Genomic DNA, 20,622 nt, shown 5'->3' with positions numbered 1-20,622 from the left:
TCATTTTAGAAATGGTTTATTTTACAAATGCATACACTGCTTCTTAAAAATATAACGCCGTGCAAAATCTTACCAACTCTCAGTTGGTTGCACTGATGTAATTGGTCTCTTTAGTTTCATGCATACTAGGAAGCCAATTTCTCTAGTAACGCTTGTATGCCTTTTGCATTTTTATTTTGCTTCAACTGTGGGACAAGACTTTTCAGTCCTTTTTTGACTGTATTTGCCACTTTCTGATCAGTGCTCCGGAGAAGGCTACAAGAAAGGGAAACAGGAAAAAGAAAACAAAGATGTCAAAAGCTGTTGTGTAGGTCGTATGGAAAGAAGCTGTCCATATAGAGGGAAACAGTAACTACTGAGGAAGAAAGCAGTTCAGGGCAGATTTTATCATCTTCGTTTAGAAAAACATGGAAAACTTCCCATAAAGCAAGAGATAACAAGCGAGGATACAATCAACATAGCGTAACTCCAGTTGGAAGGACCCTCAGGAGGTTTCTAGTCCAGCCTCCTATTGAAAAGATGCATCAGCCGTGGGCCAGACCACATCACTCAGGGCATTACCCCGTTGGGGCTGCACACTCTCCCAGGACAGAGCCAGCATCACTCCTCTGGCCCAGCTCAGTGGGGGGAACGTTTCTCCCCATCCCCACCGGAGTCCCTGGTGCTTGCCCGGCACTGGCTGTCCTGGCCCTGCCCTGCGTGGGCTACACTGAGCCCCACTGCGCCTCGCCGACCCCCTCCACAGTGGTGCCGGGAGGCTGCTGCAAGGCATCCCAAAGCCACCCCTGTTCCCGGTGAGCTCCTGCCCTGGCTGCCTTGGTCACCCTCCGCTGAACTTGCTCCAGTTTGTTAGCATATTTCTTGCCATCTGTGGCCTAAAACTGGGTGCAGTAAAGTACATCTCATACACATCAAGTACCTCTAATAGTCTACTTCCGTGCTTCCTTTCTTGCAAGACCACCAGTGCAACCAGTGCCAGTGCACCTCACTAGCGCTATTGCTTTTTAGTTATTACTTTTGATAAACAATATGTCTTTCCCATGCAAATCCTGCTCCTCGGGCCAATAACAAGGAAACTCATCATTAGTTGTAGAGTACTATCAGCAAAGAAAAAGCTTCTCCACCATCCAAATCAACCTAGAAAACAGCTGTTCTTCTCCCCTTCTTTTAGGGAAGTACAAATGAAATGTTCTTGTATTACGATACAAAGTCAGTAGAGGTAATGGTACATCTAATTTGCCAATTCAAAATGATGAACGCTTTCTGCCTGAAAAGCTCAATGTCTTTTCCATCACACACCTGCAATCCAGAACAAAATTCATGTTGCAATGGCATCCAAATTAAGCTTGGGAATATAAACTGTAACGTATATGTACTGGTAACAAGTGGGCTAAATGATACCACAGGTCTTTATAACCCCTAGGGTTCCAACACCTAACTCCCAATTTGCAGGCACCTAAAACCTTGTTTCTCACCTGCTTATGTAGTAAGGACTAGTCACGGCAAGCTGAACTCAGTAAAAGAGGAGATGAACTAACATAGCTTGAGATGCAATTTAAATTTTGTCTCCTTACGAGTCCAGATCCTATGCAGGATTACAATACTACAGGCAGGAAAAGGTGATATACATCCGACAACAGCACTATTTTCAGCTACTCCATTCCTAGATTTAATTCTGTAATTATAACTAACAATTTCTAGTGGCAATTTCTCTTATGCTTTTAGCTGGAACAGTACTGTTTAAATGAAGAGGGCTCTTTGAATTCATCACAGGTGAGGGTCATTTTTTCAGGTTTTCTATAAGCCACGCAAAAAAGGGCAAGAAAGTCAAGAGTACTGAAAAAGAACGTGCTGAATACATTGGTAGGTAACATGGAGAGACTCAAATGGTTTAACACTTGGAACAAAGAGCATATACACTAGTAAACCTTTCTGGATAACTTTTTTATAAGTTTCTAATTACGAACTTTGTCAACGGTTAGATGTGTAAAGCTCCTTTCAAATTACTGGTATCCATATATATATTCTGAAACACTGTATTTTTAACAGACAAAATCTACGTCTGATAATGCAGCCAGAAAACCACAGTTATCTGCTCACCAGAACTAAGAAGAAATTAAGAAGAATAAAAAACCTTATGTATTTTGTGGACATAAAATACAACACTTTAGTTACAAAAATGACAAGGGAATAAATAAATCATTTGAAGAAGTATGTTTTGGCCAGTTTCTACACTGATATAAACACGTCATTTGACAAATTCAGAACCACTGAGGAGAGGTCAGATGTAGAAAGCTTATACAGAACAGCATCTGGGATATCCAGTTCTCACAAGACTTTATTTACAATAAGCTGGACTGTAACATCTGCAAAGATGTCCCTCTTAGGGCTTTGGACTCTTGCAGTATTTTAAGCCTCAGATTCTTTTATAAAAGTCAAATTAAAAGTACGAAGGGCAACAAAAGGTCCACAGGACACCAAATCATTAAGTACTCAGGTGCACATATGAACTGCAAATAACTGGTGTAAGAGCTTAAACAACTAAAAAACCTAAAACGTTCAAGTGCACTAGCTGGGTAATTCTGAGTTTCAGATCTGCATGTAAGTGACAGATGGCTTCCAAGAGCTAACAACAAAACAGAAAGATTAATCATAGCTTCGGGGAGAACCAGCAGTGTCTGAAAATTACCTCTGTCAGAGGGACCTGAGCTCTTTTATGACAAAAGAATGATCTGATTTTTTTTTTTATGAGAAAGTTTGAAAATGTCAACAATTATTTTATGTAAAAAAAAATTGCAGTCATTATCCATATCTGATTAAAGGAAATTTAAATTTAGTACTGCTGCGTAATTTATGTAACCTCAAATGCATGCAGTAAAGCAAGAATGAGATTATTTCCTATGTGTTATTGAGTTAAACAGGGGTCACATGAAAAACAGCTGGTTAAGTTTTGTCTTCCCAGCTGCCTAAACACAGAAGCATCATGCGCAAAGTCATTAAGAGAGCTTCAAACTACAAAACATTTGGATTTAATTAAAATAAATCCCCCAAATTCCAGCACCAAAAATGAAACACTCCTCCCTGATATTTTAATCTTTTCTTCCACTGGGGTGAGCTTCAGTATTAGTGAAAAATTTCTGACTAACGGTCTGGGAAATAAACACCCCTATTTTGTAACAATGTAAACTTATCAAAATCACTACCCTGAAGAGCAGCAGGTATGTGGAAAGATTTGTATTCTTAACAGACATTTCTACAAATTGCAAAGCTGAAGTGGTGGGATGCCTGGCTGATATCCAAGTTAACTGAGACAAACTATCAGACAACTGCTGGTCACCATTTGACAGATGAGCAACATTCTAGTAACTATTAGTCTGCACTGGTAATTAAAAACTAACAGGGCCCCAATTCCAAAAAAATACAATTACTGTGCTGTTTTTTGCTAACATGTTATTAGTATCTTACTGTTTTTTCTAGAAGTTCTCAAAAGCTAGTGAGACTGCTGTCACATGACAGTTGAACAGCTATTAAAATGTTATGCATGAATAAAATTCCACTGATTTTCTTTACAAATTTTGAAGAATCAAAACAACTTCATAAAGTAAACCAGTAACACCCAATATAAAATGAATCTCTTCAGTCTTAAGTTAGGGAAAAAAAAAAATCCAAGTGCATTAACATACTGTCAGTGCACTGGCTTTGAAAACAAATCTCCACAGAACATCTGTGTACAGGATTAGAGAATTTAAAGGCATTAGATGCAGTTATTGAACCGAAGAGGCCTGTTACAAAAAAGCAAAGAAAAAGCGTTACCATTTTGTAAGTCAGACAATCTTAATAGTCAGATCTATATGACTATTACAATGTTAAGTAAAACATCAAGTCTCACTAGCAATCTGAATGAAGAAGTTTTACTAAAATCTGATACATTTTTGTTTAACTTCAATACTTAAACAGCTCTTAATTCACCTGGAAAAAGAGCATGAGCATCAGAGTAGACACAAATGGAAAAAATAGCAGGAACTCTAAAGTAATTTTAACAGGTGGGGGACGGAGGGAGGGAGGGAGAAAGGGAGAGAGAGTGAGAAGGGGTAAAAAGGGAGATGTTGTTCTTATTTTACAAAAATATGTTGTCTGTTTGAACTTGTTTGAACTGTTTGCTTATTCTGGCTCAGTGCAAGTCTTTATGAAGAATCAGTAAAACGATGCTGACCCAGCAGTTTTGGAACACAGACTACTAGGGCTTAAGATACAACCTTCAATTTCTATGACCTGACACTGACATTTACACTTACAGAATGAAAATGGCAGTGATTAATATAGCTGCTGGCAATCGATAAAACAAAATGCGGTTGTTAGACTGAATATTAGTCCGATTCCTATGGACTCTTTTTGATCTCATTAGTTGCATGGTCCACTACTTCCAAATTGTGAGCAAGCTGACATATCCTAAACCTTCTCATGATCTATTCCAAACACACTTCTACTTCAGTATAACACATACCCAGGCTCCTTAATTGAAGTATCAAGACAAAATAACAAGTTACAGGAATCCAGATTTTTTTCCTATATGCTGCCCACAGTCACAGGTACTTAACCCTGGTTAATACAATTATTAGTTGCTCTTTTAGGAATATTGCATTTGTAAAACAAGATAAGGTAAGCACGACTTTATAAATGAATTTGATTTTTAATCTTTTAAGATTTTCAAACATAGAGCTACATCCTAGTGCTACATAAGCCTGAGCTCAAGGAACAATCTATGGAAACGGTGTTTTTCTGTTGCACTGCATGAAAGACAACACACAGTAAGTAAAAAAAATGGCATTTTGCTAGCAGAAACTACAGCTGATGTTCTCTTTGCTGTTCAGGAAATTAACAGCAGAACCCAGTTGTGAACACGTCTTACATACCAACACAGAACAATGGCACCTCGATTCACTTCAGCCCACGACTTCATATTCTCAATACCAACACGTTCCACCAATGTTCTTGCAAAACAAACTGTAAGAAGACAAAAAGGGGTAGGCGAAGTAAAAAAAAAAAAAAAAAAAAAACAAACACCCACCAAAACAAAACCCGCGACATTGAACATGAACCCTGTTACAAATTATCTGCAATAATGATTTAATCAAATAATTTTTACTCGCTCAGTGTTTACAAAGTTTTGCTCACCCAAAATGACTATTCAATGCACTGAATACTTTGGAAGACATGAGAGTAACTCCAAACCCGGCTTAAAATTAATTAGACAATAGCAGCATTGAGTAGCGTGAAAACTTACTAGTATAAAACATATTTGCTGCTTCCTTTCTAAAACGGTGTCAAAGGCTATCAATGTCTTAAAGCATTCATAGCAAAGAAAGAACTTGGTAAAATAACACCAACTGAAAATATAATTATATGCAAATAACTAATACACACCTCTGCAGAAAAGTGTTAGTTTTTTAAGCATTTGACACTACCACTGAAGAAACAGAATTTGCCTAAGTTCATGACTAAATAGAGGAAACCGTACTTAAAATTTCAGAGCTAATCTTTTGTTGATGCATGAAAACCACCAGGTCCCTTATTTTGTTCAGCTGGACTGGTATTACCAGGCTCTATTTCTTCAGTAACTCTGACGTTTAAGTGGACCTGCAGAACCATTACACTAACAATGCATGAGAAAGAAAGGACCTAGGCAGACTTCAAGTCCCCAGCTGGATTTGAATAACTGACCTTCAGGAAGACACCTCTAACAACTTGTAAACCCAGAAAAACTTATCTGGAAGCAAACAAACAATCAAGCAAACAAAAAAACACCAATCACCCAAACACCTGAGGCTACTTTTCACTGCAACTTTAGTTGCTACTCCATTGGAAGAACAGGTCAGCTTTCATTCAGCTTGATCCTAACGTGGTACTGATTTGTTCATTTGCAAATGCCAATGCTATAAACTCATGTCAACACTTTTGAAGAGCATACTTAGAAAAATTAAGAAACTAAAAGGGAACATCTTTTGTTTAAAATGGGAATTGCATACTGTTAGCTGAAATAAATCCTCTTAATTGGGCTAGTCTGTGAAAGACACTGAGACAAAACTTAACCTTTTGAAAACTTGCCATTGTCCATTTTTAAAGAGAAGTAGCAAAACAGTCTCTTTTCAGACTCATTAAGTAAATCTACACTATCTCTCATCTTTAAAGGAAGGAGGGGATAGCTGAACATCGCAAGAAAAAAAAGTGTGCTTAACAGCATAATTCTACAAAGAAAGTATTGCCCCCCCCACATAGAAGTTCCCTCCAAACTATACTATGCTGCCCCTCTCTTTCCCTCACTTTATTTTTTTAGGTTTTCTTCTTTTTAAACAATCTCCATTAGGATACCGTGAAAAAAAGACCAGAGATTTAAGAGTCTTCACACAAGATTTTACAGTTACATAACAAAATAAAAGTTAAAAAAGCTACATTAAGATGAGAACATCTGTGCCCAGTGTCTGCCTTCAGGGTTATAAAATAGCAAAGATGTCCTATTTTTGTGACTGAATTTTTATAACAAGTTATAAAGCAGTATCTCAGCAGCGCTAATAAACATGCTCCAGTAATTAAAATTCTGTCTATAGGACAGTAATGAAATAAGTCTTCCTATTAGGAAGTCTTTATCTTTTCTATTGCTATGAACTGCTGCATAGCTTAGTGAAACTATCAAAACATTTTAAGTACAGAAACACCACTGTCCTAAATGCATGGAAACCCCCTGAGAAAAAAAGACCAATATTTACTATGTAGAAAAACCAACCTTATCTCTAGCATTCTTTTCATGTAACAGCTCACAACAGCAAAAAGATAAAAGCGTTCATCTTAAGAGAATGTTACGTCTTCCATATATTAGTATGTTTAAAAAAAAATAAACACATCAACCTTATTTTAGATCAGATAACTGATTATTCTGAAGTTATAATTTGATCAAATAAAGCTGAATTTCGAACATACCTTCTTTTCCACTGTCTCTCATTTTTTCATCTTGCTCTATTAACCATTTCAAAACTAGATGGCCTGCTGGATGCTCTGCAATGTGAAGCTTTAAAGCAAAAAAAACAAACAAAAACAGAAAGCAAACTTATTAAACAACAGTGTTTCAAAATGCATTTTCTTCTCTGCCCATAAATATTACTGCTTGCTTTATCCACTTTTTCCCTCTGCCCTCAGCCCCCACACCACACTGATCCATTTACTCATTACCTATGACCAAATAGCAACAAGTCAGAATGCAATATATATATTCAAAATAACCAGTTTCTTTTTTATCATCTTTCCTGTAGTATCTGACACTCGGTTATATAAGCTGTGGCTGCTACTCTGCATTGTCTAATGTTTTATCCATGCCTACTCTTCATATTGAGTAGTTCTCCAGATCTAGCTGCCTACATGCCAACTTCCAGACTTCCCACATTTTCACAAATTCCAACGTTCACTGCAGTACGGCTCAGAGAACAATTGGTTCACGAAAAATTATATTAAATGCTTATCACAAAAATGCAGGGAAAAGCTTCAGAAAAAACGGCTAGCATGTCATGTCACTGGAATGCTTGGGTAGAAGCATGTTTTTCATGGGGTTGCAGAGAACCAAGAACTCCAGTTCATTTTTTAGGAATAAAGATTTTCAGCATTCTTCTTCCATCTATAAACTTCCTCTATCTATAAACTGACTTGCTTTCATCTGAATTATGTATGTTGTCACATTCCATAAGCACGGCAGAAAGAGGGGCGCTGCAAAACTAGGGAAGATAGACCGAATCAGCAAAACTATGAATATCTGGAAGACATATCTTAAATTTCGTCTATGCAGTGCTTTTCATTTTCTAGTCTACAAAGACAAATCTGGCTGAATGTAACTCAACAAAACAGGGGAGGGTTTCTCAAGCAGTTTGAAGAGACGGTCATACTATAAAGACACACAGCTAACACCTAAGATCTTTCCTTGTGTGAAGATATGCTTACTGAAAACTAGGGAATCTATCATTTTCAGTGTAAACAGTTAAGTGATACTATAAAAAGTTACCACTTGATTTCTTAGTGAAAATATTAAAACAGAGATTGCAATATGACTGCCAGTTACCTTCCCACAAAACACTTTAGTTAGTTCTGGAAGATTCAAGATCATGAACTAGCCAGATATCCAACGCAGATGAAATGCTGGCTCAAGCCTTAATCACTCCAGATGCAATACTAATAAGCTATGAAAGGCAAGTGTCAGAAAACACAAAGAGACTGCTTCTACTGTGGAAGCACAATCAGGGAAGTACATTAACCTCTTAAAGGAAAAAATCAACAGATCTCATTTCACCGTATGCAAATTCACAGCAAGATCTCAACATCTTTTCCTCTGTTACATTACCTGCCCATCACAGCCACCTGGAACCAGCTCTTCTGCTGCCAAATTAGCAATTGCATCTAGTGCAGGCTGTATGTCTCCAAGAGCGGTCCCCAAGATGTCAGCAACCAAGACAAAGGTACTTTTGTCCATCACTACTTCTTGCGTATGCTCTTGCAAATATTCTAGCAGAGGTGAAGAAATGGCTTCCAGGAGCTCATGGCGGCGAAGTTCTGTATCTTTCTTACTGGTGAAAAAACAGCATGTTACTGTAGAGGACTTGATTTGTACGCACATCAAGTGAAAAGAAATTTGAGACAGCTATATGTAACTGAAAAGTAGAAAGGAAGCAACACCCTCTTCCCCCTTTCACATACAATAGAGTACGTGTTGTGAACACAACACACTTTAAGAACAACTTGAATGAGAAAGTACAATGACTACACGGCACTATGTCTTGTTTAAAGCTGAATGACACTAAACCTTACATAGTTGGCTTTTCGTTAACGACGGTAATTTAATCTGTTTATTTTTTATTTATTCTATCATCTCAAGTATTGACAGATATTTGCTTAAACTGTTTACTACTCCCCTAAAATTGCTGCATCTTCAAAAGCTAGTAAGCATCACTGAATTAAAATTAATAATTTTTAATTTTTATTGCTAATTTTCAAATGTACTTTTATGCAACTCAAAACACCAACAATACCTGTTAAAAATTTCCTGCTATGCCAAAATTGATATACTGGTTTTAACAAAGAAAATACAATTTTTCTTCTTTACAGTCTGGAAATATTATCACAAATTAAATGAACAAAAAACATAACATACACAGACAGTATTTACTGAAGTCACATAAACACTGTTTATCATTTCTGTTTGATAATTTATATGTACTTGTTTGTGTGTAATTTTTTTAAAGAGCCTTCTAATTTATATGTACATATAAGAAGACTTCTAGAAATTACTAGACTGATCACTCATCATTGCCTATGAACGTTAAACAGAAGATATAAGTAAGGTCTATAGATTAAATATATTTAATAATAATTACATATTATTTAGATATATTATTTACATAGGTTTACTACGAAGAAAAGCTGAAATTAAATCAACCACGAGAGAAAGCTGCATTAACTGTTCTGGAAGGCTCGCTTTAACAACTTAACCCTCATATCTCAGTTACCTATAGGCATTTCCATCTCCCTGTTGCAGAAGTGTGATGATTTCTGGCACAAAATGTGCAGGGTCTCTAGGACTTAGCAAGTACAACAAGACCTTCTTTCCATGTTTGTTGTTTATTATACTAGGCAGGGAAGCGTTTATTTCCTGTAAAAGCAAACAACAAAACATTAATGCAAGAATGGTTCTGTAACAGAACTGAACAAGAATAGTTCAGTAATCACTGATTACTGTTCAAATTCAAAGCTTAAGAAAGGAAAGCTATATACTATGAATAAGATTTATGATTTGCTTGTGGAATGAAATCCAAAACTCTAAACAGAATGAAAGTTGGCAGAAATCAACTAATAAAGGAAAAAGAAAGTATTAAGGTTGAAAAGGTGTTTATGAGATGCATCAATATCACTGATTAGAAGCTACTGTGAAAGTACAGGATTTGTTTTCACTGATACATGCAAGTGCTAAGAATAAACATCCTGGTACGTCAGATGCTGTGCAAGCAGAGGCAGTAAAAGTCATAAGTTCAGTAGACTAGAGACATACAAAGGATCATCTACTACAATGCCAAAGAGTAACCACTGATACAGTGCTGACTTTCAAATAACCATACATAAGTAAACAGGCAGTTATACCAGCCCAGAGAAAGAAAAATCAATCTTAAATTGACCACAGAAAATCCAACAGTAATCACTGAGTTTCAGTAACAGAATGAACTTGACTTCTGCTGGGAGGACAATCAGCACTACTTCGAGTTCACCTGTGCATCAGCAGAACCTCTGGGCATTTCCCAAAGACTAGGAGTTGGACAGGAATAACACTTTGTAAACTACAGAGTGGGCACCTCATACCTGCATGCATTAACACAGCTGAGGCAGAAACTCATTAACACGCAAAAGAGTTATCTTGGTGATAAAAGTATGCCTTTACAGTCAAAGGGGCACATCAGTATTGACCCATCTGTTTGATCTCACCTTCTTCCGAACTTCCACATACAGATTCCATTTTATACAGCAATATCTATTTTAAGTCCTAAGTACCACTGGAGAACCCTGAATACCATCTAGACATTACTGACCATTATGACAATTTGTTTCTGATAATTTCTAATATACACATAAATTCCGGTTTTTAAACCAAAGGAGGGTGGTACTCTGGACACTTTCAGCACATTGTACAGGCCATAGCCCTTGAAAAACCTTTTTTCAACCATGAACGTCCTTCCAGTAACAACTAGTAAAACATAAATGGAGCAGCTGAGACCATGTCACCCTTCATTAACATGCGGTTTGGTTGGCTGGTTTTGAGGGAAAGAGAAACACAAAAAGGTGGTTGGAAGTTGACAGGACATGGTAAGATACCTCTCTTATTTCAAAAAGTTGCTTAAACCTAGATGAACATGGGTTTTAGTGAATGGAAATGATCATTGGTTTGATACTGTATGTAACCCAATGCATCCATGAATTAAGAAGATATTACTGTACCCTTCACACTCAAGGCATTAAAAATAAAAGTCTGTTCTGGTGAAGAAAAACAAGACAGAAGATACATTATCTCTTGTTTTTTGGGATGTACGCTCAGATTCTGCTATTATGTGAAGTTCATTCATCATGTAGAAGTATTTCAGCCCTGCGGTCAGCTATTTCAGCTACCTGAACTGGAAACAATTAAAGGAAACATTTAATTTAGCACAATTAAAAACAATAACCATCTGCACTTTGAAATCAACCTATGGAGCAGACATTTTGCATAACTGATGATGTGCTTCTGTTTAAATCCTCCAAAAGTGTTTTCTCCCCTCGCCCCTTTCCAAAATACTGATTCTGAACCACAGAATTTGGTCATGTTCAGTGTCGGAACTATAAAAAATATCAGTGGAAGCTAAATAATATAGCAACGTTTCTCTCATTGGTAACATCTTCCTAGCACTAAAAATTATCACAAAACAGGTTTTTCACTCAAATGTTCCTAACTTCCAATAGGTGCCTAAGCAACCAAGGTGCAATTGCAACCAAATATTAAGGTTTAAAGCAATACACGCACCCTTTGCTGCAGGATTAAGTCTCTGTGCAGCTGAAAGATTAGAAGACTTTCCTCTGAGGCTTTTAAGACCTCATAACCTTCCCTCACCTCCAAATTCCCAACCCTTCTGCCAAGCCATACAAGCCATTAGTTTTAAAATACTACAAAATAAGGAAAGACTTGCCCAAATACTGTAGACTTTCTCTCCCTAAAAAAGATCTTTACTACTTTCTTTTTTCCATTGCTTAAGCTTTTAATACAAATGGACTGAATCTGTATGAGATCTTTTAGATTTCGAGCTAGTCTTTATAGAACTTAAAAGTTTTGATCCTTCCATAGAGCACACTTCAAAACCTGCTTTCACAGAATCACAGAAATGTCGAGGCTGGCAGACACTCTAGAGATTATCTAGTCCCTTCGCTCCCCGCAATCACCGTCAACCAGAATCAGGACAACATCTAGTTTAGGTTTTGAATATATGCAAGGATGAAGACCCTGGGCAACCTGTCCAGTCACAGGGCACCACTGCAAGAACTCTTGCTCTGTCTTCCTTACACTCTCCCACCAGACACTTATACACATGCATAAGATCCTCCCTAAGTCTTCTATTCCCCAGGCTGAACAGTCTCAGCTCTATCAGACACTCCTCATATGACAGATGCTCCAGTCCCTACATCACCTCTGTGGCTCAGTGCCAAACCTGTTCCAGTAAGTGCATACCTCTCTCGTGCCGAGGAGCCTAGCATTCCAGATGTGTCTCACCAGCGCCGAGCAGAGGGGAAGGATCACCTCTATCCACCCGCTGTCAACAATCTACCTAATGCAGCCTAGGACACCACTGGCTGCCTTCGTTGCCAGTGCATGCTGCTGGCTCATGGTCAGCTTGGTGTCTACCCAGATACCAACGCCTTCCCTACTAAGCTGCTTTCCAGTCAGCATCCACCGTGGACTGGTGCCTGTGGTTATTCTTCTCTAGGTGCAAGACGTGACATTTTCCCTCTGTTTAACTTCATGAGGTTCCTGTTGGCCCATTTCTTCAGCTTCTCAAGGTCCCTCTGAATGACAGCACAACCAGCTGGTATATCAACATCCCCTCTCAGTTTTGTATCATCTGCAAACTTGCTGAGGGTGCACACAGTTCCATCATGAACAGGTCATGAAGATGTGAAACAATATTGCACCCAGTGTTCAGCCCCGGGGTACAAAGCTAGTGACTGGCCTTCAGTTAGACTTCATGTTGCTGATCACAACACTCTGAGCCTGGCAGTTCAGCCAGTTTTCAGTCCCACTCACTGTCCGGTTACCTAAGCCTGTACTTCAGGCTGTTGGATGTTACAGGAGACAGCATCAAAGGCTTTGCTAAAGTATACATAACATCTACGGCTCTCCCCTCATCCACCAAACAAGCCATCCTATTTCCCCCTTGCAAATCCATGAGGACTACTTCCAACCACCTTCTTGTCCGTCATGTGTGTGGAAATGGTTTCCAGGATTATTTGGCTCCATCTCCTTCCCAGGGACTGAGAAGATGCTTCCCTCTCATCTCCACAGTCACTAGTTTTTATTCTTTATTTGAAGAGCTGGCTTTTGATCTCATCTGAATTTTCCTCTTCCCTGACATTCTTTCCCTATTTCTGGGCTCTTATAAACTCAGATGGCCTCATGCATAATGTATGTATGTATGAAGGCCTAGATGGCCTTCTTATTCTCATTTTCTCCTCTGTCCAGATTAACGCAGCAGCACGACTGAACAGTAAACACTCAATTATCCAGGAACATCACAAGTTCTCAGATGGTGGAAAAATACAGAAGATTCAGATATTACACACCATGCTGGAAGCCCAACTACAATTAAGCATTGTAACTCAGCTCCAGAAAGCAAAGGGCTTGTAACAGAGTACAGAAATGCCTCTGTGGTCTTGCACCAAGATACTCCAGACCTGTCAGGGCCTGTTTGCTTGGAACTTGCCCAGAAGTTGTTACGCTGCTCAGTAGACTGTGGGTTGGGGGGGGAGGGGAGGGAAGCTGTGGTCACAGCTAACATACCCAAGAAACACAAACTAACAAACTAACTCCACACAGGGATGCTTTCATCTCTCTGAACTCACCAGAGAGGAAAAAGATTTGAATGAATTTCCAGGATAGGGTAGGCAAACCCAATTCCCTCTATATAAAGTTGCTCAAAGAACAACTGCTAATATTTTTGAGATCAAACCTCACTGCGACCACTTGCTCTTCATATTCTTTCTCTACGTGCAGAGAAATTGTCTTGTCTTTACCTCCCTGCTGCTGCCTCTCAACTCAGTAATACAAGCTCTAAGCACTTTACAACCTGTATATCAATACGTTAATTATTCTGCCTGCATGAAAATAAATTGTGCTGTACAAAGTCTCTTATATCAGTGTGAAAACACAAGATTACAGTAATCTAGATTAAAGAAGCTTAAAAATTATAAAATATGCATGAAAACAAGATCCAAGTATAAACACTTTACGAAACCCTGTTAAATCACGTTCGGATGAAGATGGGGAAACAGAGCATTCCAAAAGGAAGCAGATGCAGACTGGCTCATACTGTCCTCCTTACTCTTCATTCTCCATTTCCATCTAGGTCCAGCAAAATGACTAGAGTGCTTTCATATTTCAGACATCTATCTGCATCCCTTTTGAACGACAGATTAAAAATACTACATGGATTTTATTCATACTGTCAGCTGCCATTTAGTTATCAACATATTAAATAAAAAAGTCAAGCTTTGAGAGGTAGAGTGAATGGTTTCAGCCTCCGAGCAAAAGTCTCTGAGTATCTGTTCCTGTTTGAAGTCATGCTATTCAGACAAGCTTTATTAAATCAGGCAGGTAAATTGCCCTGTTTCTCTAAGTTTGTCATAGTGTATTTTACAGTATCGGTTTGACAGACTTATTGCTACTTCTTCAAAGGAAAACAACTAGACGTAATAAACAGCTTTCTTTAGAACATTAAGATTGCACAATAAGGACACTCTAGGTTTGACGGTAAAATGGGTAAGATGACAGCATAATTCTGAAGTTTTCCCACAACTTTTATCTCCTGAAACACCAGCAGAACTCTAATTTTCAGGATAAAGACATTCTACTTTATGGAGATTCCAGGCATTCACTAGTGAGACTACAGATAGGTATATACAGAAAGGGTAACTTTCAGTAAGTGCTGAGTCTAGTTTAAAAATTAAATATATTAGAGAACAGTCAAAAGTGCTAAGGTCACCTAGTCAGCGGGACCCTATATAAAAGTGAGGCTAGACCTTAAGTAGCTCTTCTATACCAAGAAAAAGAATTGTAAGATACAATCATTTGTACCACAAGGTACAAATATAATGAAACAGAAAAGATAGAAAGGACTTAGTTTAAAGGGGGCGGGGGGGAAATACAGATTCCAATTTTCAGCCTTCTACACGCTGTCAAATGCCCTGGCCGGATTTAGTATAATATTTTAAGAAAAATTCAGTTACTTACGGATATAATTAACTGTTTCACAAGTTTAGTATCATCAATACAATCAAATGCTGCCAGCAAGACCAAATGAGAGAATTCACCCTGCAAAGATGGGACAGCAGAAAGGTTCAAAGACATGCAGGCAAGTTTTATGTATATACTAATTCATTTAGAATCAACATTTATAAGAGTTGTCTCAAACGTGACACAACCTATAACCAAATTCTGTCTATTGTCAGGTTTCTCTCATATTCTCTCTGAAAGCACAGTTTGCTATGAAAAGCATGTTGAAAAGCATGTTTGTTATGAAAAGCATGAAAAACAAAGGTAGATTAATTTGATCTGCTATTATAAATTCATGAATTGCTTTGTCATATGCAAGCTATTACTATAATCCTATTGCGCAATCACCATTTCAAATCACAGACTTGTCTTACAGGAACAACATTTATAGATTTTATTTCTATGGTGGATTTGTCTACAGCCGAGATAAATCACACACCATATTTTTGGAGACTATGTCCACCAGCGTGTTCAAATTTACAGATCAAGGGTACAACCCAATCCACCAATTCAGCGAGACTCTTTACATAAAAGTTAGGTCAGACCTTAACTAGATCCAATATTGTTTTAATTATTCACCCACTGCCTCATAAGAAAGCAGTGTACGTATTCTAGACTTTTATTATTTAAAAGCATAGGAGATGCTATACTTAAAAAAAAAAAAAAGAGCAGCAGCAAGTCGTTCATTCTGTTATTAGAAAGTGACAAAGAGAAATCATGTCAGCTATTAATAAACAGCAATACAACAACAGCGAAGTAGTTCAAAACTGTCATCCTGACAGTTCCAATTTTTCCTAGCACCTGGCTGCAACTGTTACTCTATTGGTACTACAGTCTCCACTCATAGCTTATTCAGAAAGGTATTAGATGCAGGTTTTGTCCATTGTGTGCTTTTTTGTATCAATTTTTCACATTTTGAGGCTTCCTGACTTAAAACTTCATTGAGCATCTTCCTGATCTTTTAAAAGAATTAGACACATTCACATGGCCTGTCCAACGACATCTCTAGTACTTCATTTTTGTTCCTTTTTCTGTATGTAAGTTACTTAACTGCTAATAGGTTAATCAAGGAATAATATGAAGATATAACATGAGGATGGGCTCTGAGCTATCATACTGCTTTCCTGCTTCAAACAGCTAGTAACTTTCCCATTCAGTAGCTGAAGAAAAATGTTAGAATTGGAGAAAATAATTAGGACATACAATTAATTACTATAGCAATGACAAGTCAGAAATCTGGCATAAACATAATGCAGAAATTAAATAAAGTAATTTCTTCCACCTAAATATTTCAGCTATTTTATTGGTTGATATTACTGCATATAGTGCTTACAATGAAGCTTCTCATTATGACCCTGTAAATATTCACAAAAATTTTATATTTTATATGATCTATTACACTGTCACTAGTTTAAACCGAGTTTTATTAAGATCTCATAGCTGTTTCTAGCATTAGAATACATCCAAATAAGTGCTTTTTCAGAGACTACAAAATCAATGGCTACTGAACACTCACCGTTGCTATTTTTTCAATATATGTCTTCATGGTTTTCACAATGACTTTTCTGTCCTACGCAAAAGGAAAGGAGAAACTCCAGTGAGCCTATAATGCTGATTTTGAAAAATTAAACTGTTTACTCATACTCACAAATATGAGTTTGCATCCTCTTCCTAAAGCACACACTCCAACTAAAGTTTTAAATCTGTAATATTAGTGAATATTAATATTATATTATATTTTCTCACCTGAATTGTGAGAAAAGCCTCAACCCTAAGGAGGTTGGTTCCATGAGGTGTCCACAAGTCCAGTCCAGCAATGGGAAGACCCCAAAAACTTAAAACCTCCCACATATATTCACCTATATCCTGACCATTACTTACAGAAGAATGCCATTCAACTCTTCATTTGGAAAGAAACCTATCCAACACAGTAAGGAGCAAGGACTCTAGTAACTTGCAAAATCCTTTACTAGTAAAATTTTTTGCAGACAATTTCTTCAGTGCTTGTTCTTTTGGCTCTTACAAGCATTGCTCAGTTTCCTTGAGACCCACTACTAATCCCAATCTCTTGTAACTTTTTTCCCCGAAAACTCTTTAAAAAGGAGACTATTTTTATAAGTCTTTATTTTTAAAAGAATGTTTTTCTTTTTGTTTACACAAAAAGATGAGGCACTATACCACTTCCAGAAGAGCTGATGGCAGCCCTTACACCTAAGTTATTTCAGGAAACAGTATCAGCAGTTCTTGAAGAAGAAACTCTAAAACACACTTCTGATTATACAATTTTATAAAGTCTCAGCATTCCAAAGCCAAATATAAATCCACATTATGACTTCTACAACTGCCTTTCCCTACTGCCAATTGGACCTGCATTAAGAAATACATGGAAGGAACAAACGGCCCATAATCTTAAAATGTAAAAGCTTTATGTGCTAGCCCCAAGAACTCTGATAAAAGTAAAATGAGATGCTTCCACTATAAAAGATCTCATGTAAGCATCGCTCCACAAAAATCTACTGCTTACATTTGCCAATACGGAAAGCGGGTCCGCTTTTTAAGCTTGTGCTGAAAAGCTTAACTGCATCAGATATCTGCATTGACAGAAGGACCCTTGTGAGCAATCACATTCAGGTAGTCTCAGATGTGACTATTACTAAATTGGGCTGGGTAGACAGAAACTGAACAATACCTTGGGAGTACCATGCCATAAACAGTGCATAGCTACTCGGGCTCCATCATGAGTGTGTGCCAGGTAGATGACAGCTTCTCTGATAGCTTCTATCATTTCCTGAGGAAGACAAGATTATGTAATCTCATGAATTCCTTTTGGAGAGGGAGGGGGGAAGAAGAAAGGAATTCATTCCGCTCATATCACTGGGTCTACAGTACCACTCCCATTAGTCACCTTGGCCTACAAAAACTGGCCTCAAAAAAGTTCAAAAGGCTGTAAATGACATAGGCTTTCCTCCTTCAGAATTACACGACTCATTCTCTTGTGGGAAATGAGAACTGCAGTGAAGCCTGTCAGTTGTCCCAGTGCAGAAAATTCAAGGAAGGGCATTTAGAATTATCACATAAATTAAAGAAGACAAAGAAAAAACACGTATTTCGGAGGAAAAACTGTGAAGGGATACAACTTACCTACAAATACATACACATGCCAGCCAGAGAGAAAGGAGAACTTAAGCCCCAGAAAAAACACGTTACAAGTCAGCTATGACAAGATCCAGTCAAAAGTCACGTCTCTTATCAGAGGAGTGAAGTCTAAAACCATCTGACAAGTAACATGACCAATTTAAAAACCCTAATTTTTAGATAAAATTTCTTTCATTATCTGATCGATTTTTCTGACATGAGGCTTCCATCCGTATCCACTTCTAATCCTAGTTTCTTCAATGTCCTGAACCAAGGTTCCAAACATTTTACCATTTATTTTGGAACTGTCCAATCACAACATGATTAGAATCACTGGTTATGAGCACAGGAAGGAACAAAAGGGTTTTCCAAATGGTGGTATTCGCACAAAAGGAAGGCAGAAAAATCCAGCCAGCTATTTTTTCCTTAAAGGTAATATCCAGCTGCTACCCTCTGTGCCCAAAAAGCCTAGCAGAAGAAAAGACATACGTCCTTATTCCCCTTATCTTGGAGTGGAAGAACACTGTGAATCCAGGGGCATTCTTTAACAAAGCAGTACAAGAAACCATGCACGAAAACCTTGAATTAGGGTAAGATCTGGATTTGGAACAGGACATGAATAGGTCACTTGTTAATGGCAACAAAGAAGAGTTGAGGAGTTCAAACTAGCAGAAGTAGGTAAGATACAGCAAGTCCAGAAGGGTCTACCTGACCACCTTTAGGTCTCGTGCTAGATGGTGTATAGAACTGGGATGAGGATGAGGCTGACAGACAGGGCTTTACGACAGAGGAAACCAACAGGATACCAGCTTATATGGACAACACTTTACTTGGATAAAGCAAATTGAGGTCTAGTTTTTGCAAGAGTGACCGGAGCATGCTTATAACTGGAATATAAGTGATGAGACAAGCTGTATGCTTGTTTCAGGAGGAGGAAGGTGACAAAGTTAAGGTTGCAGAGGGCAGGGGCCAATTTCATTACCCTTTGGTCAAAGGGTTTTGGGCAATGGGTAGATGACATTGAGAGATTATATATTGGAAAGATAAAATGCTGGAAGCCATGCCTGCAGCTTTACATATGCCTTATTTTCCAGCTATTGGGAAGGATCACTTATCAAGTACAGAGAAAACATTGATGTCATTGCATTAGAAGTTAAAAAAAAAAAAACCACAAGAAGAAACAACCCCACTCACCACAGTAACTACTGCTTTAGTGTGAAAGTTCATTATAACTCTAAACCTCCATATAACACCATATCTCAGTCACCTATCTGGAGTCACCAGATGTAGAAAACTCCTAAATATTCCAGTATGTTACTTTTTCTTCTAGTTATCTTACAGTGCTTTCACGACAGAATTCAAAACATCCTATTGAAATACAAAACAAAAAGCAAAGCAAACTTACAGATCTTTGCTTCGGAAGAGCATGAGTGAAAAAGTCCAAAAATACTTTATGTACCAGTGAGTGTTTTATCACAGCCTCCCTGTATTTTGGGAAGAGGAAAAAGGAAAAGAAAACTAACATAAACAATGATTTTGACATAAGCTGACACTACTTCATATCAGAAAAAAATCTGTCACAGTCTTAATGTGGTATGCAGTTATTTCCTCTAATAAGCCTGAAAAAATACACCTTCTCCCCAAAAGTCAAGTCAGCATAGAAATTCCACACAACTTACTGAGGAGAACACAAAGTCGCTCTGGATGAGATGTTTAGCATTTACAGTATGTGGAAAATTCTACGAAAAGTGATAAATTCTGAAGTCTGGCACAATACTTTCTTCCAGAAGACCAGCTTATCTAATCATGCATTACAAAAGAATACCACACTGCTGGAATTCTAGAAAAAAGCTTTAGTTCATAAAACTAGAGTTCGCAATAGTGTAAAATATTCACAAGGTTTTATAAAGAAGCATAGTTAGTTACTACATAATGCAACAATTTTACAGTTTAAAAGAAATACCAGTATCACTGTAATACCACATGCTCAAAAACGCACACTTACTTTTGTGCCATCGGCGTAAGAATTTGTTTCATTTCATCCAGAATGGCCTCCCTCTTTTCAGGCTGAGCTTCTAACACTTTATCCAGTGTTGGGTCAACTGGTGTCTGAAATGAACGCCCAACCAGAGGTTTAATGGTTTCCAATAGGTATCAAGAGTTCACAGAAAAATGTTTTTCTTTAGTCCCTCTTCAGTCAAAATTTATGAACGATATCTCAAACACTTTACAACTTGTACAGAAATAACTTTATGCAAAATGAACAATTTTTACAATTTAAAAATTAAACTGTTTCTCTACTTTGAATATGTCAGAAACTATACACTTAAAACAAGGTTCTACAAACTGTATATTAACGACTAGCAGACAAAAACTACTGTTATGCTCTGAAC

General features: G+C 37.7%; 1 protein-coding gene across 2 annotated transcripts in view; it reads right to left on the bottom strand.

Annotated features, from left to right (window-relative positions):
• Positions 1–20,622, bottom strand: part of PUM3 (pumilio RNA binding family member 3) — a 28,628-nt gene continuing 8,006 nt past the window's right edge. For both annotated transcript variants that reach the window (XM_068928975.1, XM_068928976.1), the window contains exons 9-18: positions 20,235–20,338; positions 19,635–19,713; positions 17,784–17,882; positions 16,611–16,664; positions 15,053–15,133; positions 9,543–9,685; positions 8,381–8,603; positions 6,976–7,063; positions 4,914–5,004; positions 1–255 (exon numbers count right to left, since the gene is read on the bottom strand). In XM_068928975.1, coding sequence (XP_068785076.1) covers positions 126–255; positions 4,914–5,004; positions 6,976–7,063; positions 8,381–8,603; positions 9,543–9,685; positions 15,053–15,133; positions 16,611–16,664; positions 17,784–17,882; positions 19,635–19,713; positions 20,235–20,338 — 1,092 coding nt within the window. In that variant the 3' untranslated portion in view covers positions 1–125. The remainder of the gene's footprint in view (positions 256–4,913; positions 5,005–6,975; positions 7,064–8,380; positions 8,604–9,542; positions 9,686–15,052; positions 15,134–16,610; positions 16,665–17,783; positions 17,883–19,634; positions 19,714–20,234; positions 20,339–20,622) is intronic.

Source organism: Struthio camelus, chromosome Z (assembly GCF_040807025.1).
Source record: "Struthio camelus isolate bStrCam1 chromosome Z, bStrCam1.hap1, whole genome shotgun sequence".
Lineage (NCBI taxonomy): Eukaryota > Metazoa > Chordata > Aves > Struthioniformes > Struthionidae > Struthio > Struthio camelus.
This window is presented reverse-complemented; position numbering and strand designations above follow the sequence as displayed.